This window comes from Ciona intestinalis, chromosome 1 (assembly GCF_000224145.3).
Source record: "Ciona intestinalis chromosome 1, KH, whole genome shotgun sequence".
NCBI lineage: Eukaryota > Metazoa > Chordata > Ascidiacea > Phlebobranchia > Cionidae > Ciona > Ciona intestinalis.
In genome coordinates, this window is record NC_020166.2 from 9,406,226 (window position 1) to 9,431,074 (window position 24,849).

At 35.2% G+C, this 24,849-nt stretch overlaps 2 protein-coding genes across 4 annotated transcripts; one reads left to right on the top strand and one right to left on the bottom strand.

Moving 5' to 3' along the window:
* Nucleotides 1-1,419: 1,419 nt before the first annotated feature.
* LOC100175889 (bile salt export pump-like) lies at nucleotides 1,420-18,578 on the top strand. The gene is given in 33 exon segments (XM_018811427.2): nucleotides 1,420-1,554; nucleotides 1,822-1,879; nucleotides 2,362-2,412; nucleotides 2,469-2,553; nucleotides 2,980-3,073; nucleotides 3,763-3,898; nucleotides 4,406-4,493; nucleotides 4,842-4,975; nucleotides 5,242-5,413; nucleotides 5,753-5,816; nucleotides 5,819-5,876; nucleotides 6,284-6,461; nucleotides 6,713-6,826; nucleotides 7,147-7,257; nucleotides 7,590-7,715; nucleotides 8,054-8,257; nucleotides 8,607-8,777; nucleotides 9,371-9,532; nucleotides 10,338-10,398; nucleotides 10,847-10,928; nucleotides 11,387-11,525; nucleotides 11,685-11,864; nucleotides 12,466-12,570; nucleotides 12,960-13,121; nucleotides 13,604-13,807; nucleotides 14,184-14,284; nucleotides 14,743-14,883; nucleotides 15,243-15,399; nucleotides 15,606-15,803; nucleotides 16,144-16,350; nucleotides 16,920-17,055; nucleotides 17,539-17,658; nucleotides 17,957-18,578. Coding segments are annotated over 33 exon segments (4,185 nt in total). The 5' UTR covers nucleotides 1,420-1,460; the 3' UTR covers nucleotides 18,049-18,578.
* A 506-nt stretch (nucleotides 18,579-19,084) lies between these two features.
* LOC104265364 (histamine H2 receptor-like) lies at nucleotides 19,085-23,590 on the bottom strand. Of its 3 annotated transcripts, XM_026840450.1 has the most exons (7): nucleotides 22,772-23,590; nucleotides 22,356-22,531; nucleotides 21,618-21,812; nucleotides 21,150-21,220; nucleotides 20,105-20,939; nucleotides 19,778-19,871; nucleotides 19,085-19,433 (listed from the first exon to the last, which is right to left on the bottom strand). In XM_026840450.1, exons 1-5 carry the CDS (start codon nucleotides 22,889-22,891, stop codon nucleotides 20,716-20,718), a joined length of 786 nt encoding a protein of 261 aa, XP_026696251.1. In that variant the 5' UTR covers nucleotides 22,892-23,590; the 3' UTR covers nucleotides 19,085-19,433; nucleotides 19,778-19,871; nucleotides 20,105-20,715. The 3 variants fall into 3 exon arrangements, with proteins under 3 accessions (XP_026696251.1, XP_026696231.1, XP_009857479.2); XM_026840430.1 differs by lacking the exon at nucleotides 22,772-23,590 and having other exon boundaries at nucleotides 22,356-22,707; XM_009859177.2 differs by lacking the exon at nucleotides 19,085-19,433 and having other exon boundaries at nucleotides 19,491-19,871.
* Between the last annotated feature and the right edge of the window lie 1,259 nt (nucleotides 23,591-24,849).

Sequence of the window (24,849 nt, forward strand, 5' to 3'; positions counted from 1 at the left end):
TAGATTATAAAGCGCCGTGTATTAGGTCAGAACCTTCACCTACAAGTTACGTAAACAAACGGTGTTTTTTGTATCTATTTGTTCGCTTCGATGACTACGTCTGGCCGCCATGACTTGCGCTATACGAGAAATATTGTTCTCATATCTGTATGTATGCTCTGATACCGGGGCAATGTTTGACTAAGTTATGACTGACGGGTTCAACGACCTCTAGGTCGCAAGGCCTCGTTACATATTCATAACTACTCTGTAGGGTAATGATGAACAGGCGGGTTCTGCGCTTATTTTCCAAGTGGCGTAATGAGTGAGACCTTTTTGCACTTTCGCTAGGAAGAGAATTTAGCTCCCTTATAAGCGAGTAACTGTTTCTAAATCGCAGTTAAGTGTAGGTTACGAATTATGCGCTTAGATTGTGACTATAAAGTTGTTGTCAATTTTAGAAGCATATAGACCTGTATAGCCCAAGGACCTAGACTTATCGTGCATAGTTATATGCACACTAGTCTATAAAATTGTTACTAAAACTTAAAGTTATATAAAGTAGGATAGGGCAAAATGGGACAGCTTTAGTACGTAAAATTAAACCTTCCTAATCGTGTTTCAAACAATAAACATGGTCTATGATGAGGATAGAGTTTTAAATTCTTTAAATTTGCTTTGTTACTACCAAATGGGACAGAAATTTGAAAGAAACGGTGTCCCATTTTTTCCCACCCTATACTATACTCTAATTTTAGTAACCATTTTTCCTAATCGCCCGTAAGCAAGTCTGTGCATCATATCTAGTGCAGCTATCTGATAGTGATGAATGACAGGAAATTATGACAAGAAAGTGTTACTATGTTCTTAGAACACAAAGGACAAGCGGCATACGTGGGACTTCCAGTTTCAGATCGAAAGCTAATCGCGTTCATTTATTAATCTGATGAACCTAACCAATCAGCATAGGCCTACTGTGTTTAAAAGACCAACAAAAACATAAATGATTTGGTTTAGTCAGGGTGTTACTAGTCGTGTATCCAACATTAATTTTCGCGTAAATAATTTTAGCAAATCGGGCGTCTTTCTTGGACTATATATATTTTACCATATGTAGTTTTGCTCAACATTTTCCAAGTGCTTGGTTGAGTGTAGTATTATTGTTACTTTTACGATTTTTAGATTTTAAGCCTCATATAAACACAGATAACACGCCCAACTTTTGTACAGTAGGGCGGGGGGAAATGGGACACCTTTTTCTAGTCCCATTTGGTAGTAAAAAAGAACATTTAAAGAATTATAAAGACGTATCCTCAAGACCCACCTTGTTATTTGTTTAAAACTCGATTAGGATCTTTAGATATAAAACATGCTACCCCACAGTACTATAAGCAAAGCACAGCCGCGTATGACTTAATCTATTTTTACTTTTCGTATAGAATATGCCAATATTTAAATAATCAATAAACTATCTGTTCTAAATGAAATACCAAGTTGCAGACGAGGATCGTACTGATGGAAATGGTAGCTTTAAGATGACGTCATATGAAAACGATGCGTATCAGCACGAAACAGGTAACTGCTTTCGTCTTAAATTGAGAACGTGTTGTTTTAATGAATGGATCAAAGTAACTTGTTTTATCCTTGGGAAACCGGAAAACGATAGTCGTTACAACACGAGTGTTCTGTTTCATACACCTCGTGGCAGATTACAAGTTACCATGTATGTTACTTTGTGGGTGATGATTTTTTAGGGGGGTTAACATTATATTTGTTTGATGCATTCCTTGTAGTTAAATTTTATTATTATTTTTAATCTAACGTGAATATTTTCAACTGCAGGATTCAGCAGTCACAAACCAGACAAAGTGATTGATGAAAAACAGATCGCGTTTAAAGGGTGCGTACGTTGTATAGTTTAAATTCCACTGTGTGTATATGGAAAACACCATGTATAAGCATGTTTATAAGTAAAGCATATAAAACATGTTTAAAACCATGTTTATATACGGACTCTCATATATAGAAATCACACACAACAACTTTTTCGCGCGTTTTTAGCGTTTGACTTACAAAATATTTTGGCACGTGTTTACCGCTGCTTGGCGATCGATAAACATGGAAAAACAGCAATTTTAACACCCTGTGAAGAATTGGCAATTATATTTGGGCAGGACTTGTTTGACATGTCAAAAATATGTTTTTACCGTCTGGACCCCTCGGTTTAGTGGAGTCCAAATTGTCATGAGGCATCTGCTAAAAGCCCACGTTGAGATTTGGCGTGTGTTTTAATCACCAGAGAGGTCTGATTAAAATAAATCTTTTTTATCTTCTAATTTTATATAAAATATCTTATTCTTATAATGTGTTTGTATTTTACAGAGGAAAATCTCTAGAAGAAGTGGTTGCAAGACAAAAAAGAAAGAAAACAAAGTAAGATAAGTTTTAAGCCAACTCATTCATATTAATTAAAAATCACTTTATTACAGGAAGAAGAAAAAAGAAAAGAAAGGAAAAGGGAAAAAGAAAAAAGCAAAATTAGAGAAGCCCCCACAAGTTTCTTTTCTTAGTTTGGTAAATACAAAAAAAAGCTCTGATTTTTCTGGGATTTATTAAAGCTTTAGTACTAATCCCTAATAATAACCCTATTTTTTGTGGGTGTGGTCCTTGTCAAAAACCTAGGTCCTAAGATGGGATTTATTTAGGCCAGGTTTGTACCATTACCCCAACATTTGGAAAGCCCATTTGAAGTCTTTGATGCCATCGATATATACAATTTGTTTACAAAATGCAGGTGCCTAAACCATTGAGCCACCCGAAAATAATAACTTGTAACTACCAACCTCTAACTTTTTTCATGAGCCCAGTCTGTACGATACAATAGGATTCTTCACTAGTGCCCAACTTCAATACAAAAGCATGGATATTTGTATACATTCTCCACATTATATAGCGGCAAAGAACCTTTTTCAAAAGTTTTCAAACTTTATTATTTTTTAGTTCCGCTACGCTGAATCTTTTGATTGGCTACTAATGTTTATCGGTACACTCGGTGCAATGGTCCATGGAGCAGCTTTTCCATTTATGATGACGGGTAAAGAATTAGCATCATATACTATCTGTGATATGTCTCAGCATTTTATAATTTCCGTGTTAGTCTTATTACTGTGGCAGTTTTAACTTATTCGTTCCTTAACCAAAATTCTCAAATTGCCAGCCATACATTACCAAAATAAGAAAAAAATCCGCCTAAAACAATCACCCCTCAAGTTACATTGGTCGTAACTTGTAAGCAGGCACGAGATGTGTAAAACAGGAATTCCGTGTGCTGTGTTATAATGACTCTATCACCATGGTAGAAAGAATAAACTACTTTTTAGTCATATAATCATTTTTACCTAGCAACAAGCTGCCAGTAAGCACTAAATTGAACAATCAGTCATGCTTAAAAATTTAATTGAGCATTCATCAATATTTTTTGCCAATAATTTTCTGTTTGAGACACCTGACAACAGAATGGTTATCAGCCACACAGCAAGGAATTTATTAGTTTAAACACCTGCGCATGTTACATGCTTCTTGGGCTTCTTTGACCTTAAAAACAAAAAATAATCTTTACTATATGTAGGGTGGGGAAAGACACTTTTAGCACATAATTTAATATGCAAACATTTTGAATTGGAGATTTTTTCCTTTTAGACATTTGTTGCCTGTTACTAAATAGAAGTTTCCAATATAGAAGTTTTAATACTTCTATAAAAACAAAGTCTTGTTTTTTCCCAGTTTTTGGCCAGATGATTGACACGTTTATAAACTACAGTACATGCGTACAAATGACAGAAGGAACTTGTACAGCAGCAGAAATAAATGAAACTTATATTCGTCTTAATATCACAAATGCAACCGAACAAACCTTGGTGTAAGTAAATCAAGTAAAAATAAAATTCATTTTGTTTTAACATTTTTATGCAACTAATTTCAAAACAACCACCCATTTATTTTGTGCTAATACCCCCTCCCCCTTACCGTTATTGCACATAAGATCAGCTATAAAGTAAAAATAAATATATTAACCATAAAATAGTAAGCAACCGGCATTTAAATATAAAAATTCCAATATATTTTTATTTTCGATTAGCTCATCATAGGCCTCATCAATTCAGATGGCTTTGTATATTTATTTTTATCCATAGTGTATTTTTAGATAATTGTGTGTGTACACCATGTCTTCATTGATTTTTGTTATTTTTGCCATGTAATTAAGAATAAATATTTGTTTTTATCTTTTACTTCTATTTTTACTCTATGTATACATATTTTTTATTATTTTTTTTTAATTATATATATTATTCTTTTTTTTCATGTTTGTTAATTCATGTTTGCTCTATGTAATTAATATATATTATATATATTTGTTTTTTACCAGACCCATTGACGTGGAAGGAGAATTGACCGGTTTCTGTTATTATTACATTGGGATTGCATGTGCTGTAATTGTGTGTGGTTATTTACAAGTAAGTTTGTTGGTGTGATAGGAATGTGCAGACTCTAAGCTCAAAAGCTTGTGCCTGTACATTTCTTTTTTGAAGCTCCACATGTATTATCTGAAAAAATAAATAATCACCTACAAAGTAACATACATGGTAACTCCTAAGCTGGCACAAGGTGTATGAAACAGAACACACACACTTCCTTTATACTTGCGTGGCCGAAAATGATTGGAACAATCGAAGTTAAGTGTTTTGCCCAAGGACACATATGGCCACAACAGTGGCGACGACAAGACTTGAGCTTATAACCTCTGGGTTGGAGGCGGGCACGCTAACCAACTGCTATGGCGTCACTTATGTTTTTACACTTAGGTGGGAAACTGGGTTCTTGCTTCAACGAGACAAACGAGGAAGATCCGAATTCTCTTTTTCCGATCTATCATGAAACAAGAAATCGGGTGGTTTGACGTTCACCACATGGGGGAGCTAAACACCAGAATGAGCGAGTGAGTGATTTGTTCGGTAATTTTAAACCTTTTTTACAATTGGCGATGTGCATACGCCAACTTTGCTTTTATACCACCCTTGATGAGGGTTGGAACAACTACCACTAGTATCGTGCCCAAGGACACCTAAGCCCACAATGGTAGCAGCGCCAAGCCTTGAACCTTTTACCTCTTGTAAAACTACTAACTTACGAGGCGCTTGACATAAAGTTGGCTTTCACTTACATATATAATCACCATAAATCATATCCTTTGTCTTTCCTCAGTGATGTAAACAAAATCAGCGATGCCATTGCCGATAAATTCAGTGTCTTCATTCAACGCTTGACAACGTTTGTTGGTGGATTTATTGTTGGCTTCGTCAATGGTTGGCAACTCACTCTTGTTATTATGGCTATAAGTCCCTTACTTGGGGTGGGTGCTGCACTAATGGGGAGGGTAAGTTAAAAAACATATTGCCTTTTGTAATTCTGTTTTGGCAGTATTTAGAAAAGAAAAAAACATATGTATGTTTGTTATGGCAGTATAGAACATTTAGATCAGGTAACCAAACATTGAAACTATTTTTTTGCGAGGGATATAAAAATGGTTCCTCAACAAATATAGAAGCATTAGCAAGTTTTAAACTTAATATAAAACAAGCAAAATAATAATAACTTTTATTTATCTATTCTATTATGGTAGTAAAGATTAAGAGTAGTTAAAATGAAAATACTGAATATAGTGACAAGGCATTCGTTGCTAAATCATGCTTATGCTGAAAAACATTCCATGCAGTTTGTTGCAAACATGACGTCAAAAGAACTGCAGGCTTACGCGGCAGCAGGGGCCGTGGCTGAGGAAGTCTTTCTTCAATACGAACGGTTGCTGCATTTGGAGGCGAAAAGAAAGAAGTTGAAAGGTTTGATTGGGTTTTAGGGAAAATCTGTATTTCTGACATTTGGGCTACCCATTAGTGACCACTGGGTTGGAGAAAATGCTGTTAAGTGTCTTGCCCAAAGACTCATAGGCCCACAATGGTAGCAGCGATAAGTCTTGAACTTTTAACCTCTGGGGTAGAGGCAAGACGCGTGTTTAAGGAAAAGGAACTTAACAAAATACCCTGATGATGTCTAGCTGAATGGCAGCTGAAACAGAACTCCTTAAAGAGCACAAAACAAACATTTTTTAAAATTTAAACCTTGAAAATCACAACAATGTTCATCAGGAAAAAAAAGTGTAAAAGTACTATCATTAAATTGTTTGTTATTGGCAAAACTAATCGCAAGACAATACTAGAACATTAAAAACAAATTATTCTCATGAAAGGTACACATCGAAGCTTGATGCAGCGGAAAAACAAGGCATTCGAAAAGGCATGACTCAAGGATTTTTCTCTGGTTACATGTGGTGTCTAATATTCTTAAGTTACGCATTAGCGTTCTGGTACGGTTCAACTCTTGTTTTTGACCCAAACATCAATTTTTCACCTGGAAATTTAATGACTGTGAGTTTTTAACATATTATTTGATGTTTATTTTATCTGCGTTTTACGATATTTGCTTTTACTTTATTTTAAATTCTGTTGCATTTTTGGTGAGTTCCCTCAAAATTATATCTGCAGATAAAATGCTGAAGTAAACAAATTCGTTAAAAAATTGGTATTTAGAATATTAAAAGTAATACTTTTAGATAAAGCATCTGTTCTTTGTTGATTGTCTCATACATAAAATCTTGTTTTTTTTGTTTTTCATGCAGGTTTTTTTTGCCGTTTTAATCGGAGCGATTAACCTCGGACAGGCAGCGCCAAACCTTGAAGCTTTTTCTGTTGGAAAATCAGCTGCAGCTCTTGTTTATCAGATTATTGAACGGGTAAAACTAAATTCTTATTTAGTAAAATAGGTTTCCTATATAATGAAACAGATCAATGAAAATACACACATGAAACTCTCTGGACTACTATTGATTTGTATCATCTTCATTTATTGATCAAACCCCTTTGTAAATTTATTTACTATATCACACGTCAACAGTCGTCAGTTTTAGATAAAAATTAAGGCTTTTATAAAACACGTATCCACAAGAACAGTGATTATAACTTTTTTCATATGCTTATTGCCAAAACATATGGGCTAGAGATAAAGGTATGCGAGCTGACCACAGCTGTATAAATGTCATTCAATTACTCGCAGGAATCCTTGATTGACCCATTCTCGAAATCCGGCCATGTACTTGAACACTTGGTGGGGGACATTGAATTCCATGATGTGGACTTTACTTACCCAAGCAGGGATGACCAAGTGGTAAGATTGTATCAAATATTTGTTTTTGGATAATAGACCAAATGTGGTCAAGTTTTAGGGTCCTATGTGTTTAAAAAGAACCTCACCCATGTATAATAACTTACCATCATTTTTTATTTATTTCTTGGAAAACGATAATGAAGTTCATGTTAATTATAGAACAAAGAGAAGGTAATTAGCAGCAAAACAACATTTGTTAAAAAACGCTATGGGCAAAAGATGTGGGAAAGAGAGTGTGTTCATAAAAAAACACATTTTTTTTCACATATTTATATTTGAAATTTTTAATTAAGTTTTTTTTTTCTTTTATATAGTTTGATTTTTTTCTCTAGATTTTAAACAACCTGAAGTTAGCTTTCAATGCTGGTGAAACAACTGCCATAGTTGGTCCCAGTGGAATGGGAAAGAGCACCATACTACAACTTGCCCAGAGGTTCTATGATCCAGATAAAGGAGTTGTAAGTGGTTTATTTGTTGTGTTTGTCGTTAAACTTTGCTTGTTGTGGCCACTAGGCAGCTAAGGGGTTAGCGGGGGGTTGTCACCCCACCCCCATATTGTATTGTAAACCTTCTCCCCTCTTCTTTTTTTACATTAAAACCGTATGTTTGAAGAATTATAAAACAGTATCCTTATGATTTCCATAGAATGTTGTTATTTGCTAAAAACAAAATTAGGATATTTGGATATTATGTGCTAAAGGTGTCCCGTCTTCCCTCACTTTACTATACCATTAAATTATACCAAGATCCTATTTAACTTTACCTGCTAACTGCCGATACTAATTTCGACCACTAGGTGACTCTGGATGGTCATGACCTTCGCACCCTCAACACTAGGTGGCTACGTCGCATGATCGGCGTGGTGCAACAAGAACCATGTTTGTTTGACACCTCGATTGCCGAGAACATCCGGTTTGGAAAGGAAGGTGTATCTGACGATGACATCATTAAAGCGGCAAAGGCAGCAAACGCTTACAACTTCATCATGGATCTGCCTGATGTAAGTTTTATTATACGCACAGTGGAGGTGAAGGGTTCAAAGCTCCTCGTTGCTACCATTGTAGTCGTATGTGTCCTTGGGCAAGCCACCTGACAAAAAATTGCTTTAACAAAGTGGTCACCAATGGTTTGTCAAAATAATCATATATACATAAGAAAAATTCAAACAGCAATATAAAGTAAGTTCCATTCATTTATTCTAGAAGGGTAAAGTCCTTATAAGAGGTTATAAATCGAAAATATAAAACTGTTTCTTTTTTTACTGAAGAAGAATTTTTTTCTATATAAATTTTAAACTTAGGTAAAAACGATTCGTAGGGATTTGTAACTCAAGTAAAAACTTTTTGTAGAAATTTCAAACTCAAGTTGGTAGTGGTGGTGGGCACATGAGTGGGGGGCAGAAGCAGAGAATCGCAATCGCACGTGCTCTCATCCGTGACCCCAAGATCCTGTTTCTAGATCAAGCTTGTTCAGCGCTCGATACCGAGAGTGAAGCGATGGTTCTTAGTGAGTTGGACAAGGTACGTTGCTGCTTTAACTTGGTTTCAAGCAAGTTATAAAATATCACGAACACACATAGTCACATGTATAGCACCTTCCATTCAGAAGAACAAAAGCAACCTTTGTACAAAAAGCAACGTTAAATGACAATGAAAATTTTATGTTACTGAAATAGCGAAATCTGTTACTGTGTTGGTAGTTGCACAGCAAGGAGAGGTTATCCCTTCCCCAATTTGTTTTCAGTGAGTTTTAAAACCTGACAGGGTGACTGGGTCATAATAGTTGCATGGGGAACATCTTTTATTTCACAAAATAAAAGCAGGTACTGGGGTAATGAGCCAAAATGTGTAAAAGTGGGGACTTTGCCAAATCTGGCCTAAAACCCAAGGTCCTTGAACAAAGTTATTCACTTATCAGTCAAATAGAATATGTTTCTGCGATGATCCATATAGTATACACTTGTTTTTATTTTTGGTTAAAGTTGTGATAAATAAGAAATATACACAGATTCTATTAAAAGTATGAATAATATTAATAACTTTGTTTTAAAAGCATGTATTTTCATTCAACTCAAAAAGCGTGATCTCTACTTACAAAATAAACCCCCCTCCAGGCTAGACAAGGGCGTACAACAGTGATCGTAGCTCATCGGCTTTCGACGATTCAAAATGCAGATGTCATCGTTGGTGTTGAGCACGGGAAGGCGGTAGAGAGAGGCACACATGACGAACTGATGCGGAACAATGGGGTGTATTTTACCCTCGTTACATTGCAGGTAGCCATCATAATGTTAAACTGTTTGAATTGCCATGTATTTTATATTTACTTTATTTTAGAATATATACCTTATAAACTTTTCTATTATTTCTGCCATCAAGACATAACGTAAATAATCTTTCAAAGGCTCATCTTGTATGAAAAAAGGTAGTGTATTAAAATAGATTTCTGATGTTTTTTCTGCCATTCAGCAAGAATTCAGGGAATTTGCCTTATGTTATATACACTGCATTTTTTCATACCAGAAGAGCCGTTAAAAAAATATTAAATTATGTCTTGGTAACAGAAGTAATAAAACACTTACTTCGTTAAAACTGTTTACCACATAGTGTATAAGATATATATATATATGTACTAATATAAAACAAATACGCCTTTTTAAATTATAAAAAAAATAAATATACTATATATAACTATGAAAAATAAATATAAAAATAAATATAAAAATAAATATAACTTTCTAATAATAAACATATTACATTAGATAACCATTAGATATGTAAGGGCATAAGGGATAGGCGCCAAATGTTTTAAAATGCAGGAAAGGTAGGGATAGTTAGACACCCCATTTCCATAAAAATAATCATTTTCTGATAGTTGGTATTTTTTATGTTGGTCATTTTCCAAGAGTTGATCAATTTTTATGTTTAATATTTTCTAATATTTGGTACTTATTTAATATTGCTCAGTTTTAATGGTCGATATATTTTTTATGTTAATCATTTTCTGATAGTTGGTTTTTATTTTGCATTAGCCATTTTTTATGTTGATCATTTTCTTATGTCTACCCATCTGTGTTTTAGACGACTAAACGTAAGAAATTTGACGAAGACAGTTCAAGTGACGACAATAATGCTGATGAACGTAAGTTTTTTCGATTTTAAAATGTTTATAGCTTTCGCTACCAGCCATAATACATGAGGGTTGAAACAGTTACGGAACGAATTTTATTGAAAACACAATTTCTGTTTTATCCGTAAGCGTGCATAAACAACTGTTGTTTTACTGTTACTACTTGTCTTTTCGCAGTTGTAAATTTTGTCCTTATATATGTGTTAAATGTTAATTAATAATATTATTGCTTTCTGGTAAATAAAAAAATGTTACCTGTTAGAATAAAATTATCTTTTTTCATGTATCTGATTGCCAGTTCCAAAAAAATGAAAATATTCTTGTTTTTGTGAAAAACAACTTTGTGGGTGGTATTTTACCTTGATGCGCTGTGTTCTTTATATTATTGTTTTTCCATTTACCCAATCAATATTTTTAACGTTGGAAAAGCATGCAGTGCACTAATCATTCACATAAACAGCTGAAATTCTTCAATCTGGACCTGAGACAGCATTAGAACACGTCACTGATTTTGTTCATGGCCACCATAGAAGAAGTCTCAGGTAATTATGTATGGTTGATTGGTTGCAAATGTTCTTGGTCCAAGGGTCACGATTTTTAATTGACTCTCCTCTTCCACGCTTTTTTCTCATGTTTCAACAATTGTTTATTTTAGTTAATTTCCTTCTCTTCGTTCTTTAATTAACGTGATCTATCATATCTTTTTCGTAAAGATAAATATAAATTATGTTATGTTTTAACTTGTGCTTTAAATTTTGCACTAACATAATATTCCATTCATCGAAAAAGTTAGATGCATGGTAACTCGTAAGTGGGCAGAACACCCGAGTTAAAAAACTGTTGCCCTGCCACACAAGGATAAATAAGTTTCCATTTTTGACATTTTTATATTAGTTTTGACACAGCATTTCCAACCATTTATTTCATATGTATACACTATGAAGATGACATTACTTTAAATATTTCTGCGTAGTTAGGTTAATTCCCTCTTACTATACAGACGTAGTCTAAGAGATCGAACTCAGTCACAAATGTCGGGAACAGACATGACACCGATCGGAATAACCAGCTCGCCCAGCCCAGTAAAGAAATATAAGATCTCATCAACTAAACCACCTGATGATTCAAGTGACAGTGGCGTAAGTATTTGTTTTTTATTAAATTTTAAAAAAGGAAATTTATGGCAAGTGCTCCAGCATCTGTTAAAGGGTTGACCTGAAATTTATTACAGTTTAGAAAATGAATGTAGGAAAGAATTTAGAAAATTGATTTATTTTGCGTTTTTTAATGGTTTCCAGGATTCTGACGATGATTCCAGTGATTCTAGCGACGAAGAAGAAATTGAACCCGCTCCTCTGAAGAGGATCATGAAACTAAACATCACCGAGTGGCCGTACATCTTATGGGGAACGATTGGATCGGCAATCAACGGAGCAATTCAACCGGTGTTCGCTATTCTATTTTCGGGTTTACTGGGGGTGAGTATTTAGAAATATTTATAAATTATTAAGACTAGGATTCAAGGTTTTTCCATGTTGCTGTCACCATTGTGGTTGTAACTTGTATGTAACTTAGGCAAGACATTTAACAAGAATTGCTTCAACCCTGAGATCTCATATGAGTTTCTATTTTCTGATTTACTAGGGTGTAAGTTCAAAAGAAAAAATAAATAATGAAGAATTTTTTAACTGAATTTTTAATGTTTATTTTGTATGAATGAATTACAGTAACTTGTTTATCCTCGCGGGGTGGAACAACAACTGCCGATATAATAAAGGTGTTCTGTTTCACACACCTGCTGCCGGCTTATGAGTTATCAGTTTTGTAACTTTATAGACTTTTATTTTGGAGGGAATTTCATTTTTTGTAATGTGTTGCTGACTGTTGTTGTAATGTGTTGCTGACATCCCATAAAGAATCATTGGGTTGAAGCAATTTTTTTTCCAATTAAATGTAAATACCTGGAACCGTGTTTTATTAAGTTTTGTTTTAACACTAAATTCTGTAACTATTTTTCAATCTTTGCTACCATAATCTATGAGACAAATAAAAGTTATTATATTATAATTATTTTTTTAGGTGTTTGCACTGCCTAGTTTAGAAGAACAACAACAAGGGGTTGATCTTTACGCTCTACTGTTTGTTGGTATCGCTGTTATATCTTTTATCACTTATTTCTTACAGGTAAAGCACTATTAGTATCTTTATTATGTCGATACCACCATTTCTTACAGGTTATTGGTCTGTCATGTTTTAGATATAATAGATATAAAAATTAGTAAACTTAACTGCCATTACGTGCCGTCACGTGGCACGTTATGTATTTCGGAACAATAGATATTTACCAAATTACTAACTATAAGGTCTTTGACAGACAAAAAAGTTCAGCCAACTGTATTGCCAAAATGGCATCGTCAGTCTCTTGTTTAAATAGAACTTAATTGGACTTGATTTTTGTCTGTTATGTATTTCGTAGCACCAGATCCTGAATGTATAAAAAAGTTTTGGCCGACCTTTATTTTGTGACTTTTACTTAAACCATATCCTGAATATTTACTACTCTTTATCTTTAGAATTACATGTTTGCAAAATCTGGTGAAATTCTGACAAAGCGTTTACGAAAAATGGGTTTTGAATGCATGTTGCGGCAAGATATTGGTTGGTATGATGATCATAGGAATAATCCCGGGGCTTTATCCACTCGTTTGGCCACTGATGCTGCTCTTGTAAAAGGGGTATGTAGGAATCTTGTTGAAAATTTAAATTCTTGTTTTCCTAAAAATTCAAATTTCTTTTTTTTTCTTGAAAATTTAATTTCTTATTTGTATACTCGAACTACAAGGGTGTCCAAAAATATGACTGTGCATTTACATATTTATTAACAGACATGTTTCAGTATAGAATACAGAAGGTAAATATGAATAACAATTATAAATGACCACCATCAGCATAAATATAGGCTTTGACCATTTTATTTTGTTTCTAAACACTGTTATTGCTACCATTAGAACAGTGCACAGTGACTTTCCAAACACTCAGTATGTGCTTAGTTGTTTGGGAAAACCATTAGTTTAATTGATTAAATGTACACCTTGTAAGGGTAAAATATGTATTTAATTTAACTTCTAAAACCAGGGTTTCTTTTTAAAAAAATTTCAAGTTTGGTGCTGGAATTTTACTTGTTTTACCTTTAAACAACTGTTTTAATAAAAACCAGGCAACAGGCGGTCAGATTGGGATCATAGTTTCAGCGATTGCGAGTATTGGGAGCGCGCTAATCATTTCTTTTTACTTTGGATGGAAACTCGCGTTCGTTGTCGTTGCTTTTCTCCCCCTCATTGTGATGTCAGGACTCATTCAAGCACGACTGATGACCGGCAGCGCACGTAGGGACAAAGAGTCGTTAGAGGAAGCATCGAAGGTTATTATATGAAGCAAATATTTCTATTTGTTTTAGAGTCGTACACATGTGTATTCGTTCATACAGAATACAATTTATTTTATCCTCACATGGCGTGACAACAACAGTAGCTATAACTCGGGTGTACTGTATTATACACCCTATGCCGGCATAAGTTACCATGTATGTAACTTTGTGGTGAATGAATGTAGCTTACTTTATCCTCGTATGGCAGAACATTTACAGTCGTTATAATCGGGTTGTTCAGTTTCATACACCTCATGCGGGCTTACAAGTTACCATGTATGTAACTTTATAGAGATTGCTTTTGTCCATTTACCCCATACAGAATAGAAAATTGTTTTGGTGCATTGTTTTAAACTATACATTCTTAAAGGTTGTGTCTGAAGCTATTGAATCTATTCGCACTGTGGCTTCACTCAACAAAGAAGAGTTTTTCACTGAAAAATATAATGAAGTATTGGTTGGACCGTACATGTAAGTTTTCAACATTTCTAATCTATATTGGTGAGGTCTTTGTCAAGGACCCTAAATTTAAACCAGATTTGGTTTAAAATTAATTTAGTCTTAATGTTTGCACTACTGCAGTATAATCCTGAAAATTACTTGGTAAATAAAACACCAATACACCACCTTACCATATTATTCATTTGTGTGTTTATTAAAGTGTTTTTTGTTTATATCATGAAATGTGTTTATATTAGCCACAAAACTAGTTTTATTCTTAACACATATTTTGAAAAGTATTTGAAAGCTAATTTTGTTTTATGGGAATATTGAGAGAGAAAAATTAGATTAAACCCAAATTTTATTTTAAAGATAAATGTTTGTATAATAAATATTTGATTAAAAGACGGTTGTTTTTTTAAAACTTTATGTAAAAGACAGATATTTATCATCATATTTATTTTATTTATAATATATTTATGTGACAGAGATGGTAAAAAGAACGCTCAAATCTACGGAATAACTTTCGGAATCGCAAACTCGATCATATTCTTTGCATACGCAGCTTCTTTCCGCTTCGGTGGTTATTTAGTCGCGCACGGAGAGATGGAATTTCAATATGTATTTAGGTTGGTTGTGTTTTGATGTGAACGAATGGTTTTGTTTTTTAAAGAAAAAATATTAGAGGATAGTAGAGGCTACCATGAGTTTCTACAATTTGAGGAAAAATAACAGAACAATGTTGTTTGTGTTTTTGTACAAGTACTGTAAACCAAGATATGCTTGTGGAGAATCCTATAACCACTAAATGTAACTACTAACTTATATAACCTCTAACTGCCAATGTCTTCCACTTCCCACCAGCCTAATCTGCAACATACTGTCATTGAAACTGTATTATACGACTAGTGAATGGGTGCTAGTGAGAATTTTGCAAAAGTTACCCAAATTTATTGAAACACATTTTTAACTCATCCTTTTATGCCAGAGTTTTCTCATCCATTGTATTTGGTGGAACAGCGCTTGGTCGAGCGTCTAACTACGCACCAGATTACGCGAAAGCAAAAACTTCGGCAGCTCGAATATTTAAACTACTCGACCGAACTCCTGCCATTGATTCTTACAGCACGGAGGGCGACAAATGGGTAAGAATGATTTGTATTTGGATAAAATATGAATTTGTTTATTCAGCAAAAAATGCAGCTTTTATAATTTGTAAATTAGTTTTATTACGTGGAGAATATTTTTTGGGTTGTGTTAAAAAAATGTTTGAAATATAAAAAATTCTTATGGTTATGTAGAAAAAAAGAGAAAAAAAAAATCTTAGCCTAAATGTTTCTTTAAACCACAGGACAACTTTAAAGGAGACATTGAGTTTAAGAACTGCAGGTTCACTTACCCTACAAGGCCGGACATTACTGTCTTACAAGGATTAAACTTGACTATTGGCAGCGGTAAAACATTGGCGTTAGTTGGACAGAGTGGGTGTGGTAAAAGTACGAGCGTTCAGTTGTTGGAAAGGTTTTATGACCCAGATGAAGGCATTGTTGTAAGTGTAATGGTTTAGATAAGTTTTTTCTGGTTTTTAAAGTTGTTTTAGTGTTTTTTAGAAAATGTTTTACTTTTATGTTGTGTTTTGAAAATTAAATTTTAAAGTTGTCCTTTAAATAATGGTTCTGTTTTTTTAGGTTCTGTTTAAATAATTTTTTTTATATTTTGATCAAAGTTTTATTTTCGATAAAGTTAGAAAAATGAAAATGTACGAAATACTTTTGTTTGTTTATTTGATTCATTGAAAAATTCAAGTTGACATAATTGTTTGAACATTATCAATCTATTGTGTTTACCAAAATTATTTCTTTTTTTATAAAATCAATCTTTAACTTCAGCTCGTTGATGGACACGAAACTAGAAAAACCAACGTTGGGTTTCTGCGTGGCAAGATTGGTATCGTTTCTCAGGAACCGGTGTTGTTCGGGGGCTCCGTGTACGACAATATTATTTATGGCGACAACTCCAGGGAGCTTAGCAAGGAAGAAGTGGAGGAAGCCGCCAAGCTCGCAAACATGCATGAGTTCATCCTCGCTCTCAAAGATGTGAGTTTTTTTAGTCGTAACAACTTTATTCTTTTGCTATTTTATCAATATATGAGGCAAAAGGTCAAAAAGTCTGAAATTCTTAAAAAGGGCCTACTATGTATCGCCCTAAGGGCACATCTTTATGTAATAAGACCCCTCAATCGGATCTTTTTCTAAGACTCGCCTTATAGGGTAGAATGGTTTGTGCTTGCCAAGGGTGCTCAAACAGCTACAAAAAGTTTTGTCTATGTATGAATGAGAAATGTGGTTTAAATCATTGGTTTTCATTTTTTGTTAGGGGGGTAGGGGAAATGCATTTTACCCGCTATTATATCAGGGGTGGTAGGGGAAATGCATTTTACCCGCTATTATATTTTGTCCCTGCAAGCTGCAAGAGACTGATGACATTGCTCCAACTTCATTCCTCTAGTTGGACTTTAACTTATCATGAATAAAAAATAATTTTACTTTTACTTTTTTCTTACCTAAGCTATTTTAAAAACTGATGTAGAAATGAACAATTCTTTTTCCAAATTTCCTAAACTTTTTTGCATAAAAATTAATACCAGTATTATTTTGTAAACTAGGGTTACTACACGAGTGTGGGAGACAAAGGAGATCAACTTTCTCGTGGTCAGAAACAACGAGTGGCGATCGCTCGTGCACTTGTAAGAAAACCAAGGATTTTACTCCTTGATGAAGCTACGTCTGCATTAGATACAGGTAGGTCTTATATACACTTGGCTAGAATGAATGTAACTTGCTTTATACTCGTGTGGCCGGGAAACAAAAGTCGTTATAACACCTCATACCAACTTTCGAGTTACCATGTGTGTAACTTTGTGGATGATTTTTTTTTATGTATTGCTGAATATGCCCACAATGGTAGCAGCAACATTGTATCTTAGTGCCATTTATTGTAGTCAACTTATCCAATTTGTAATGTACGTATACCAAACCTAATGTTTACGGTCATTTTTGTTCAAACAACCAGCAAAGTACTTAAAACATGGTATGTATGTTTAGTCTTATTTGCTACTGTTGTGTTATAGGTATTTTTATTTTAGTACATCAGACATCAAAGTTGTTATAAATACATTATTGTAACTTGCTCAGTTCTTGCGTGGTCCCAAAACAACATTCGTTATAATACAAGTGTTCTGTTGTGAACCCGATGTATTTCATTCAAAATCATTAACATTGCAGAGAGTGAACAAATTGTGCAGGACGCGTTGGATCGAGCACGTGAAGGCAGAACATGCGTGGTGATTGCCCATCGACTTTCTACTATCAGGAATGCTGATAAAATTGCAGTTGTTTCACAAGGTAAGCAATAATTTAGTGTTGGATTGTTATCTTTTGCTCAAAAGTTTAAACACAGCTTGAGTTTTAACCTGTTTTTCATATTTATGAGTACCTAGAGAAAATTATATTGGCATAGTAATGTATATAGCTTGCTTTATCCTCGCGTGACTGGAAAAAAACGCATTTGTTATAATATGGGTGACACTTATGCCCACCAATGGTAGCAGTGACGAGCCTTGAACTCATAACCTCTGGGTTAGAGGTAATCACCACTGTGCCACGAAATTCTAAGCAGTTGTGCATCTTGTTTTATAATTAGGTCAAGTGATTGAACAAGGCGACCATGATTACTTGATGTCGTTGGAAGGCGCTTACTATAAACTTGTCACAACCAATGCAACTCTCAGTTAAACAATCTGCCAAGAAAATGTTTCATAACAACCTCAGTGTTATACAACGCCTTTTCTTGCAATGTTACCAGATCTCAAATCCTTCAATTGCAAACATGTGATACAAAATATCTCAAAACAAAATGAGAATACCTTTAATAATTGACATACTCTCACAAAGAAATATTCTTAACTAAAGAAAACTAAATGAAATATCTACCTAACTTATTTTATTTTGCAATCCTGTTAAAACCTAAAACGCAATTTTGCAAGTGCTACGTTATTACACAGGGTAAAAAGTATTAGTTTGTTAACAAGTTAACATTTCATATAAATGTGTTTTAAATTCTAAATAATCCTGTGAACAATCGTTTTTCACTTCATTGTTTGTAGTTTTGTGTAATTTATTGTTTTAATTTTTTTAATCGCCGCTTGCAATTGACTGTCAATTAGGTTTTATAAAAATTATTGCTTCAAGAGTAGTTTGGTTTTTGTTTGTTTGTTTCAACATTCTTATGAAGCTGTTGTCGGTAAAATTTGATGAATCTAGTTTCCATTGGCTACCATCCATTCGGTTTCCAAACTTTTTCCTCTTCCTTAAAAAGATGATAATTCAATAGAAGATATCATCAGGAAATGAATGTAACTTACTTTATCCTCGCGTTGGAAAATGACGGTCGTTATAACACCGTTGTTGATGCTCCCCCCGTGCCAGCTTACGAGTTACCATGTGTTTTACTTTGTGGGTGATCATTTTGGGGGGGGGGTTATGTATGGCTGATAATTTCGTCTTACCTAAGGACGTTTACGCCAACAGTTGTAGCAGCAACGAGCCTTGAACCAATTACCTCTGGGTTAGAGGCAGGCCCGCTAACCACGTTGCCACGGCGCCAGACTCACAGCATCACCAACACGTCACCTCAGTCAGATAGCGTTGTAGGTGTCGAAGAATAGACTCTGTTGTTTTATCCATGCTTGTAGTCAGACAGTTAGCCTGTCACCCAGAATTTTCGCACGACCAAAAATGCAGTGCCGCCGCATCTATATGACCACTTACGTGCTCAATAAGTTACATTTATTTATCAGGCTATATGTGCCCGTAGAAACAAGCAAACGAACGGTTTCAACTAATAATTGCGATTGCAGCAAACAATTTGGCGAGAGGCGCTCTTTGAGGGATAAGAACTCGACACATGCACTCTAAACTCTTAAGAACTTTAATTTATTCTGAGACATTTTAGACTTGGGATGCACTTGTTCGCTATAGTTCGTAGCAAAGTGAGGTAAATGGAGCGAAACTTTTTGGAACATATACAGTGTAGGAAAGGTGTCGAAGCAGCAATAATGAACATCCAGAAGCCAAATACAGTTTGGTGAATCCCGCCGACGGACGTGGGACAACAGGTACTGTAAAGTAATGTGAATACAGTAATGGTGTGTTTAGTAGCTTGTTATTATAGCAGGTAGCCAATATCGTGGTGCAAATATAGAACTGTGGGGTAAGATGGATACTCTTAGCATCTTATAGTATCCCATTCTTTCAACTGTGTACAGTTAACAACGCTCCTGTAGAGTTGGGAGGATACGGTGATATATTTCTGTAAATGTACGATCAGGATATTTGGATATTGTGTGTCAAAGGTGCCCCATCTTCCCCTATTACCCCACTATATTACACTTTGGGTGTACGTTAGCAGTGGATTGTATTATGACTTTCGTTCTGCGGCCAATTCTCATATATATATACGTACCATGTCTTGTCTGCATTTGATGAACTTCGCGCCGAATTTATTCGTATTATATGAACTGGTAGCCAATGCATTACGTAAAATGCGAAGCTGATAGCTGAAAATACACAAACGCAGGTTAATAAAGCTAGACGTATCAACCAATATGCAAACTTTTTACGTTGTTGAATAAAAAGAATAAAACGCAAAGTTACACGTGTGGTAAATCGTTATACGACATTATTAACGAGTTGTGTGAAACAGAACACCCGTGTTATAACGACTACTGTAGTCGTTTCCCCACCATGGGGGATAAAAAGGGTACATTCATTCATTCCCAAATTCACTCACCTAACTTTTTCACTGCCCTCATCCTAACTTTCCACAACCAAGTTGGTGCAATCTCCAAACCAACCGAACAAGCAGAAACTGAATCATTTTTGCTCAAGTTACTTTTGCAACTTTTCCCTGGGTTTGAGTTAGCCGAAACCGCTGAGCTTTCTTCGTCGTTCTTATGTTTCAAAACTCGCCTAACGTTGCTTACACTGCTGGTGGAACTGCACTGACGTAGCTCGTATGACGCATCAGGAAATACTGTAGTGTAACAATAGTTGCGTAATGACCGCCCTGCATTAATCCTTTGCACGCTTTGACTTTCGGTGAAAGCATATAGACCTTCCTTGCGGTTAGTGTTAGTGCCAGTAATATTGCCAAACGTCGCGCTCCTCCTAAATTCCGTGTCGTCCCGTTTCTTATAACAAGATGTCCTAACCGAGGTTTCAAGTCCTATGTTTAGGCCGCTACGAGCAAGAGGGCGGATATCTGATGTCGTCCTTGCTCTCATCTCTAACTGCATGAACGAGTGTCTCACATTACGTGTATCATCACTTGATTTGAGTAGTTTTTGTGGTCCAAGATTAGCACCTGTCGTTTCGGTTGCTGAATTTACTGACATTGTTTTCTCAATCTCGCGAACAGTGTTGTAGCGAACTGTGGGTCGAAGCCAACGTCCCGGTTCTTGCGGCTGTGAGTTTCCATCGTTTTCCGCAGACATTTGTACGCATTCGCCGAATAATGGAGACGAACATGTACAAGTTAGAAAGTAGGGGTAGGCAGAATAAGATGATAAAACAAATCACCGGTGATAAGTTTTCTCTCTGTCGACAAATGCTGGCCAGTGTGGTGTCTAAATGTAATAAAGTATATATTTAAGTTGAATGGAAATAAAACCTTGCCGCCAGTGCGGGTGCGTGTGTCTTTTGGCAAGACACAGCTCGTAAGCAGGCGTGAGGTTAATGAAACAGAACATGCGTATATGGTATAACGACTGTCGTTGTTATCGAGAATAAATAAATTACATTAATTCAATAAAAAAAACCCATCAAGATATTCTTACTTTGGTACTGGCAATGCTTCTCCGTGTTAGTTTGGTTGTTATGGCTTACAACATCGACTGTGGCGTTAAGGCTGCAAAAAAATATATCAAAAGTTGAACTGAAGTGTTATAATGCAATTCTGGCTTGTTTGACGAATGATGTATGTTATATTGAATATGACTTTCATGTGACGTATATCAATCAAAATAATTTTCTTTTCGATGACGAACACATTGCACCCTGTCGAGTTACTATTTATGTAACTTTGTGGGTTGTTGGTTTTATGTATGGCCGATAATTTCGACAACTCATTTGTGACATTTGGGACACTCCCGATTTGCATAGACCGTTGTTAATTATTAAAAACACGGTCAGGACATTTGGATATTATGTGCAAAACGCGTCCCATCTCCCCCCACCGTTCTGTATAATGCGTTGAAGGTGTTCCGCCTTACCCCACCCTACTATCAACACACAACGCAGCCAACCTTAGGGTGGGAACAACGTTCAAAGTCTGATTCCCCTCCGAGTCACCCGAGTTCACTGATTCGTGGGTGAAACCGCACACGAGCGAAGGTATTGACGTCACAGTGGATATGAACCATAGAAAACATATAATCTTGTACGTTCGGTTTAAACTGATTCGAGTCTTTGCTTTGAGAGGTCGGGATAGTCCAATGTATCTGCGATGTCAATAATAAGAAATATACACTACTGACACTTTTGCTCAAGTAGTTGAATGAATGTAACTTATTTATTTTCTTATGACGGGCAACGACAGTCGTAAAACACGAGTGTTCTGTTTCATACACCTCGTCACGCGCTTACGCCTTACGTCTTTTAAGAGATTATTCTTGAATTTTGTTTTGGATGTTTTCATTATTGTAATGTATTGTTAAAAGTCATCTAATGATGTTGTTTAAGGCATAACTGTGTGTAAAAACACATCTAATTTAGGTTAAAAGTGTCGACTTACGTATGTAAATCATAATGTATTGTTTAGATATATACATAGTAGGGTAGGGGGACATGAGAAATCTATTTATTCTATTTTCGTGTAATTTGGTAGTACATAGAACATTCAAAGAATTAGAAAACTGTATCCTCACGACTCCAATAGACTATTGTTAATTGTTTAAAACACGATCATAATCCTTGGATATTATGTGCCAAACGTGTCCCGTCTCCCCCCACTCCACTGTACATGATATAGCGATTGGTTTTACCTTGTAAAATCATGTGCGAATAGATTAAGCACTGCGCAGTTTAGGAAGAAGGTTTCGCCCCAATTTTGGATCGTTTGAAATATGACGTGTTTTTCATAGAGGTCCCCGTAGGTCATGCGTAACGGGTGCAGCCATGCGGAAAGCAATATAGATATTATCATGCATGTAGAAAGACTCTGCGTATAAATAATGTATTTAGTTTCTATCCAAATATCACGCTTCAAAGTAGAGTTATATGGATAAAGTTGCTGTCAATTGTCAATTGTTCCAGTCGAGTGACTTACGCGGGGTATGGAAATTGTCACCCATAAAGTTACTTAGTAACGTGTATAACTTTGTGAATAATTGTTCTTTCCTGAAGGCTCACATGCCCACAATGGTAAGAACAGCAACATAATAGCTTATATATCTCTTACCAGTTGGTAACAATTGGAAACACTCTTAAGCTTTTTGTGTTTGACCAACACATAGGTAGATGCCAGGTTCAGTGTTTGCGCCGTCAATAGCCCAATCACCAGCATACAAGCAATTAGCATAATGTATGTACTGTTTTATCCTGTTTTTTTTACAAATTTAATTATATTTAAATATAATACGGTAAGGGAAGATGGGATACCTTTTCACCATTTTATTTTCCCGTCCCATTTAGTAGTAAAAAAGAACATTAAGAGAATTATAAAACCTTAACCTCACTACTTCCACAGAACGTTGTTGATAGTTTAAAACACGTTTAGAATATTTTTTATATTATATGCTAAAGAAGTTTTGTTTTTCCACACCCTACTATATAATGAAAACACGTGCATTATAGGTTGGAATAAAATAGTCTATGTTTTCATTCTGTTTTATTATCCTATTTGGTAGAAAACTAAGAATATTCATAGAAGTGCATAACCGTATCCTCACGATCTAAAAATATTGTTTAATTGTTTAAAACACGATTAGAAAATATAAAATGTTATGAGCTTAACTTCAGCTATGAGGTTAACTTCAAGTGACTAAATTAATGGAAATTTGTTTAAAACTTTTCTCTGCCGGAACACCATTTTCAGAAAAAAACTCCGGAACTAAAACTTCAAACCCTTTACCAACAACCGCTAATAGTCAAACATTACTTCTCCGTTTATTAAATTCCGCATTATCTGATGAAGCATATCACCCTGGCCCATGTACGCTCAATACTGTTTTAGAATGCGCCCGAATCTGCCGAAATTTAGCTATTTTTTTAACCGCCTTTACAAATTGAATAACAAGCCAATGGAATCTCGCTTTTAAACACAACAAGAGCTTAATTTTTTTCGTGTTAAGTTCATAGTCGTGTGGTGTGGCATACGTCATTTCATATTGCATAATTCGGTTATAATAAATAAGGAAAAAGCTTAAAATTTTTGTAATAAATCTAATCTTGTGGCATACGTCACATGTGGCACATGGACGTCATATGTAACGTTAACGCACGTGTTTTGTTCATCTCCACGAAATGAAAACAGCTGCAAATAATATGATCCCCGTGTGGTGTGACATGCGAATTCCAATACAGATATTGTTTTAAACCGTTGATTGTTTTTTAAACACCCAGGTCCAGAATTCGAAATTGCCAATTATCTAACAGAAGGCGCACCTGTCATGTAATATGCTACCATACGTTAAACCGGGCGCCGTGCCATAGTTGTTAGCGCGCCTGCCTGTAACCCAGAGATCATTGGTACAAGGCTCGACGCTGCTATACCATTGTGGGCGTATGTGCCCTTGGACAAATAAGACACTTAACGGCAATTGCTCCAACCCAGTGGTTACTAATGGGTTGTCCAAATTATCAGATTATTTATCAGACATATTATAAATTATCAGACATATTATACATAAAGAAAAAATCTCAAAAAAATAACCACCCACAGAGTCCCATACATGGTAACTCGTAAGCTGACACGAGGTACACACCCGTATTATAACGACTGTCGTTTTCCGGCCACGCGAAGATTAAGTTTCATTCGTTTATTCATTACTGTGGAATAAATGGAAAACCGTTGGCAGCTAATATGATTTGATTTCACTCAAGATATTAAAATATATATACTGAGATTACGAACTGAGATATGTGCGGAAAAAGTCGCCCCCCAAAAAACAACAACAAAAACGACTGTTTGGCGAAAAAGGGTCGATATGGCCACTTACGTGCGCGACAAGAGAATTTCGAGAATTCTCAATAATCGCAAATTTTTGAGCGCGGTAGTGGTGATACAGATCCTTTTTCGTCGAACATTTTTTCCGCATTATCTCATTTCCCAATTCTAGCATTTATTCTTTAATCTCTAGATTGAAATCAAATCATAAAATATATTAATAATTTTTAGACTAAATTTTCAGATTTAAAACCGCACAATTAGTCTGTGTGCGCGGAAGCGTGAACGGATGCCCTTTCCTATTGTTATCTTCCGTTTTAAATCTGCGTATCTCGTTTTTCTTTGCTCTTTTAATTTACCACTCGGAATAA

Excerpts from the sequence above, each read along its gene's own strand:
- LOC104265364 (XM_026840430.1), bottom strand. The coding sequence starts at position 20,807 with ATGTCTGCGGAAAACGATGGAAACTCACAGCCGCAAGAACCGGGACGT. Across the intron at positions 19,872-20,104 it reads GAGGGCAGTGAAAAAGTTAG|CTATCAGCTTCGCATTTTAC; the intron begins GTGAGTGAATTT and ends GTGTATTTTCAG. Across the intron at positions 19,434-19,777 it reads TCAAATGCAGACAAGACATG|TACCTGTTGTCCCACGTCCG; the intron begins GTACGTATATAT and ends ATTACTTTACAG.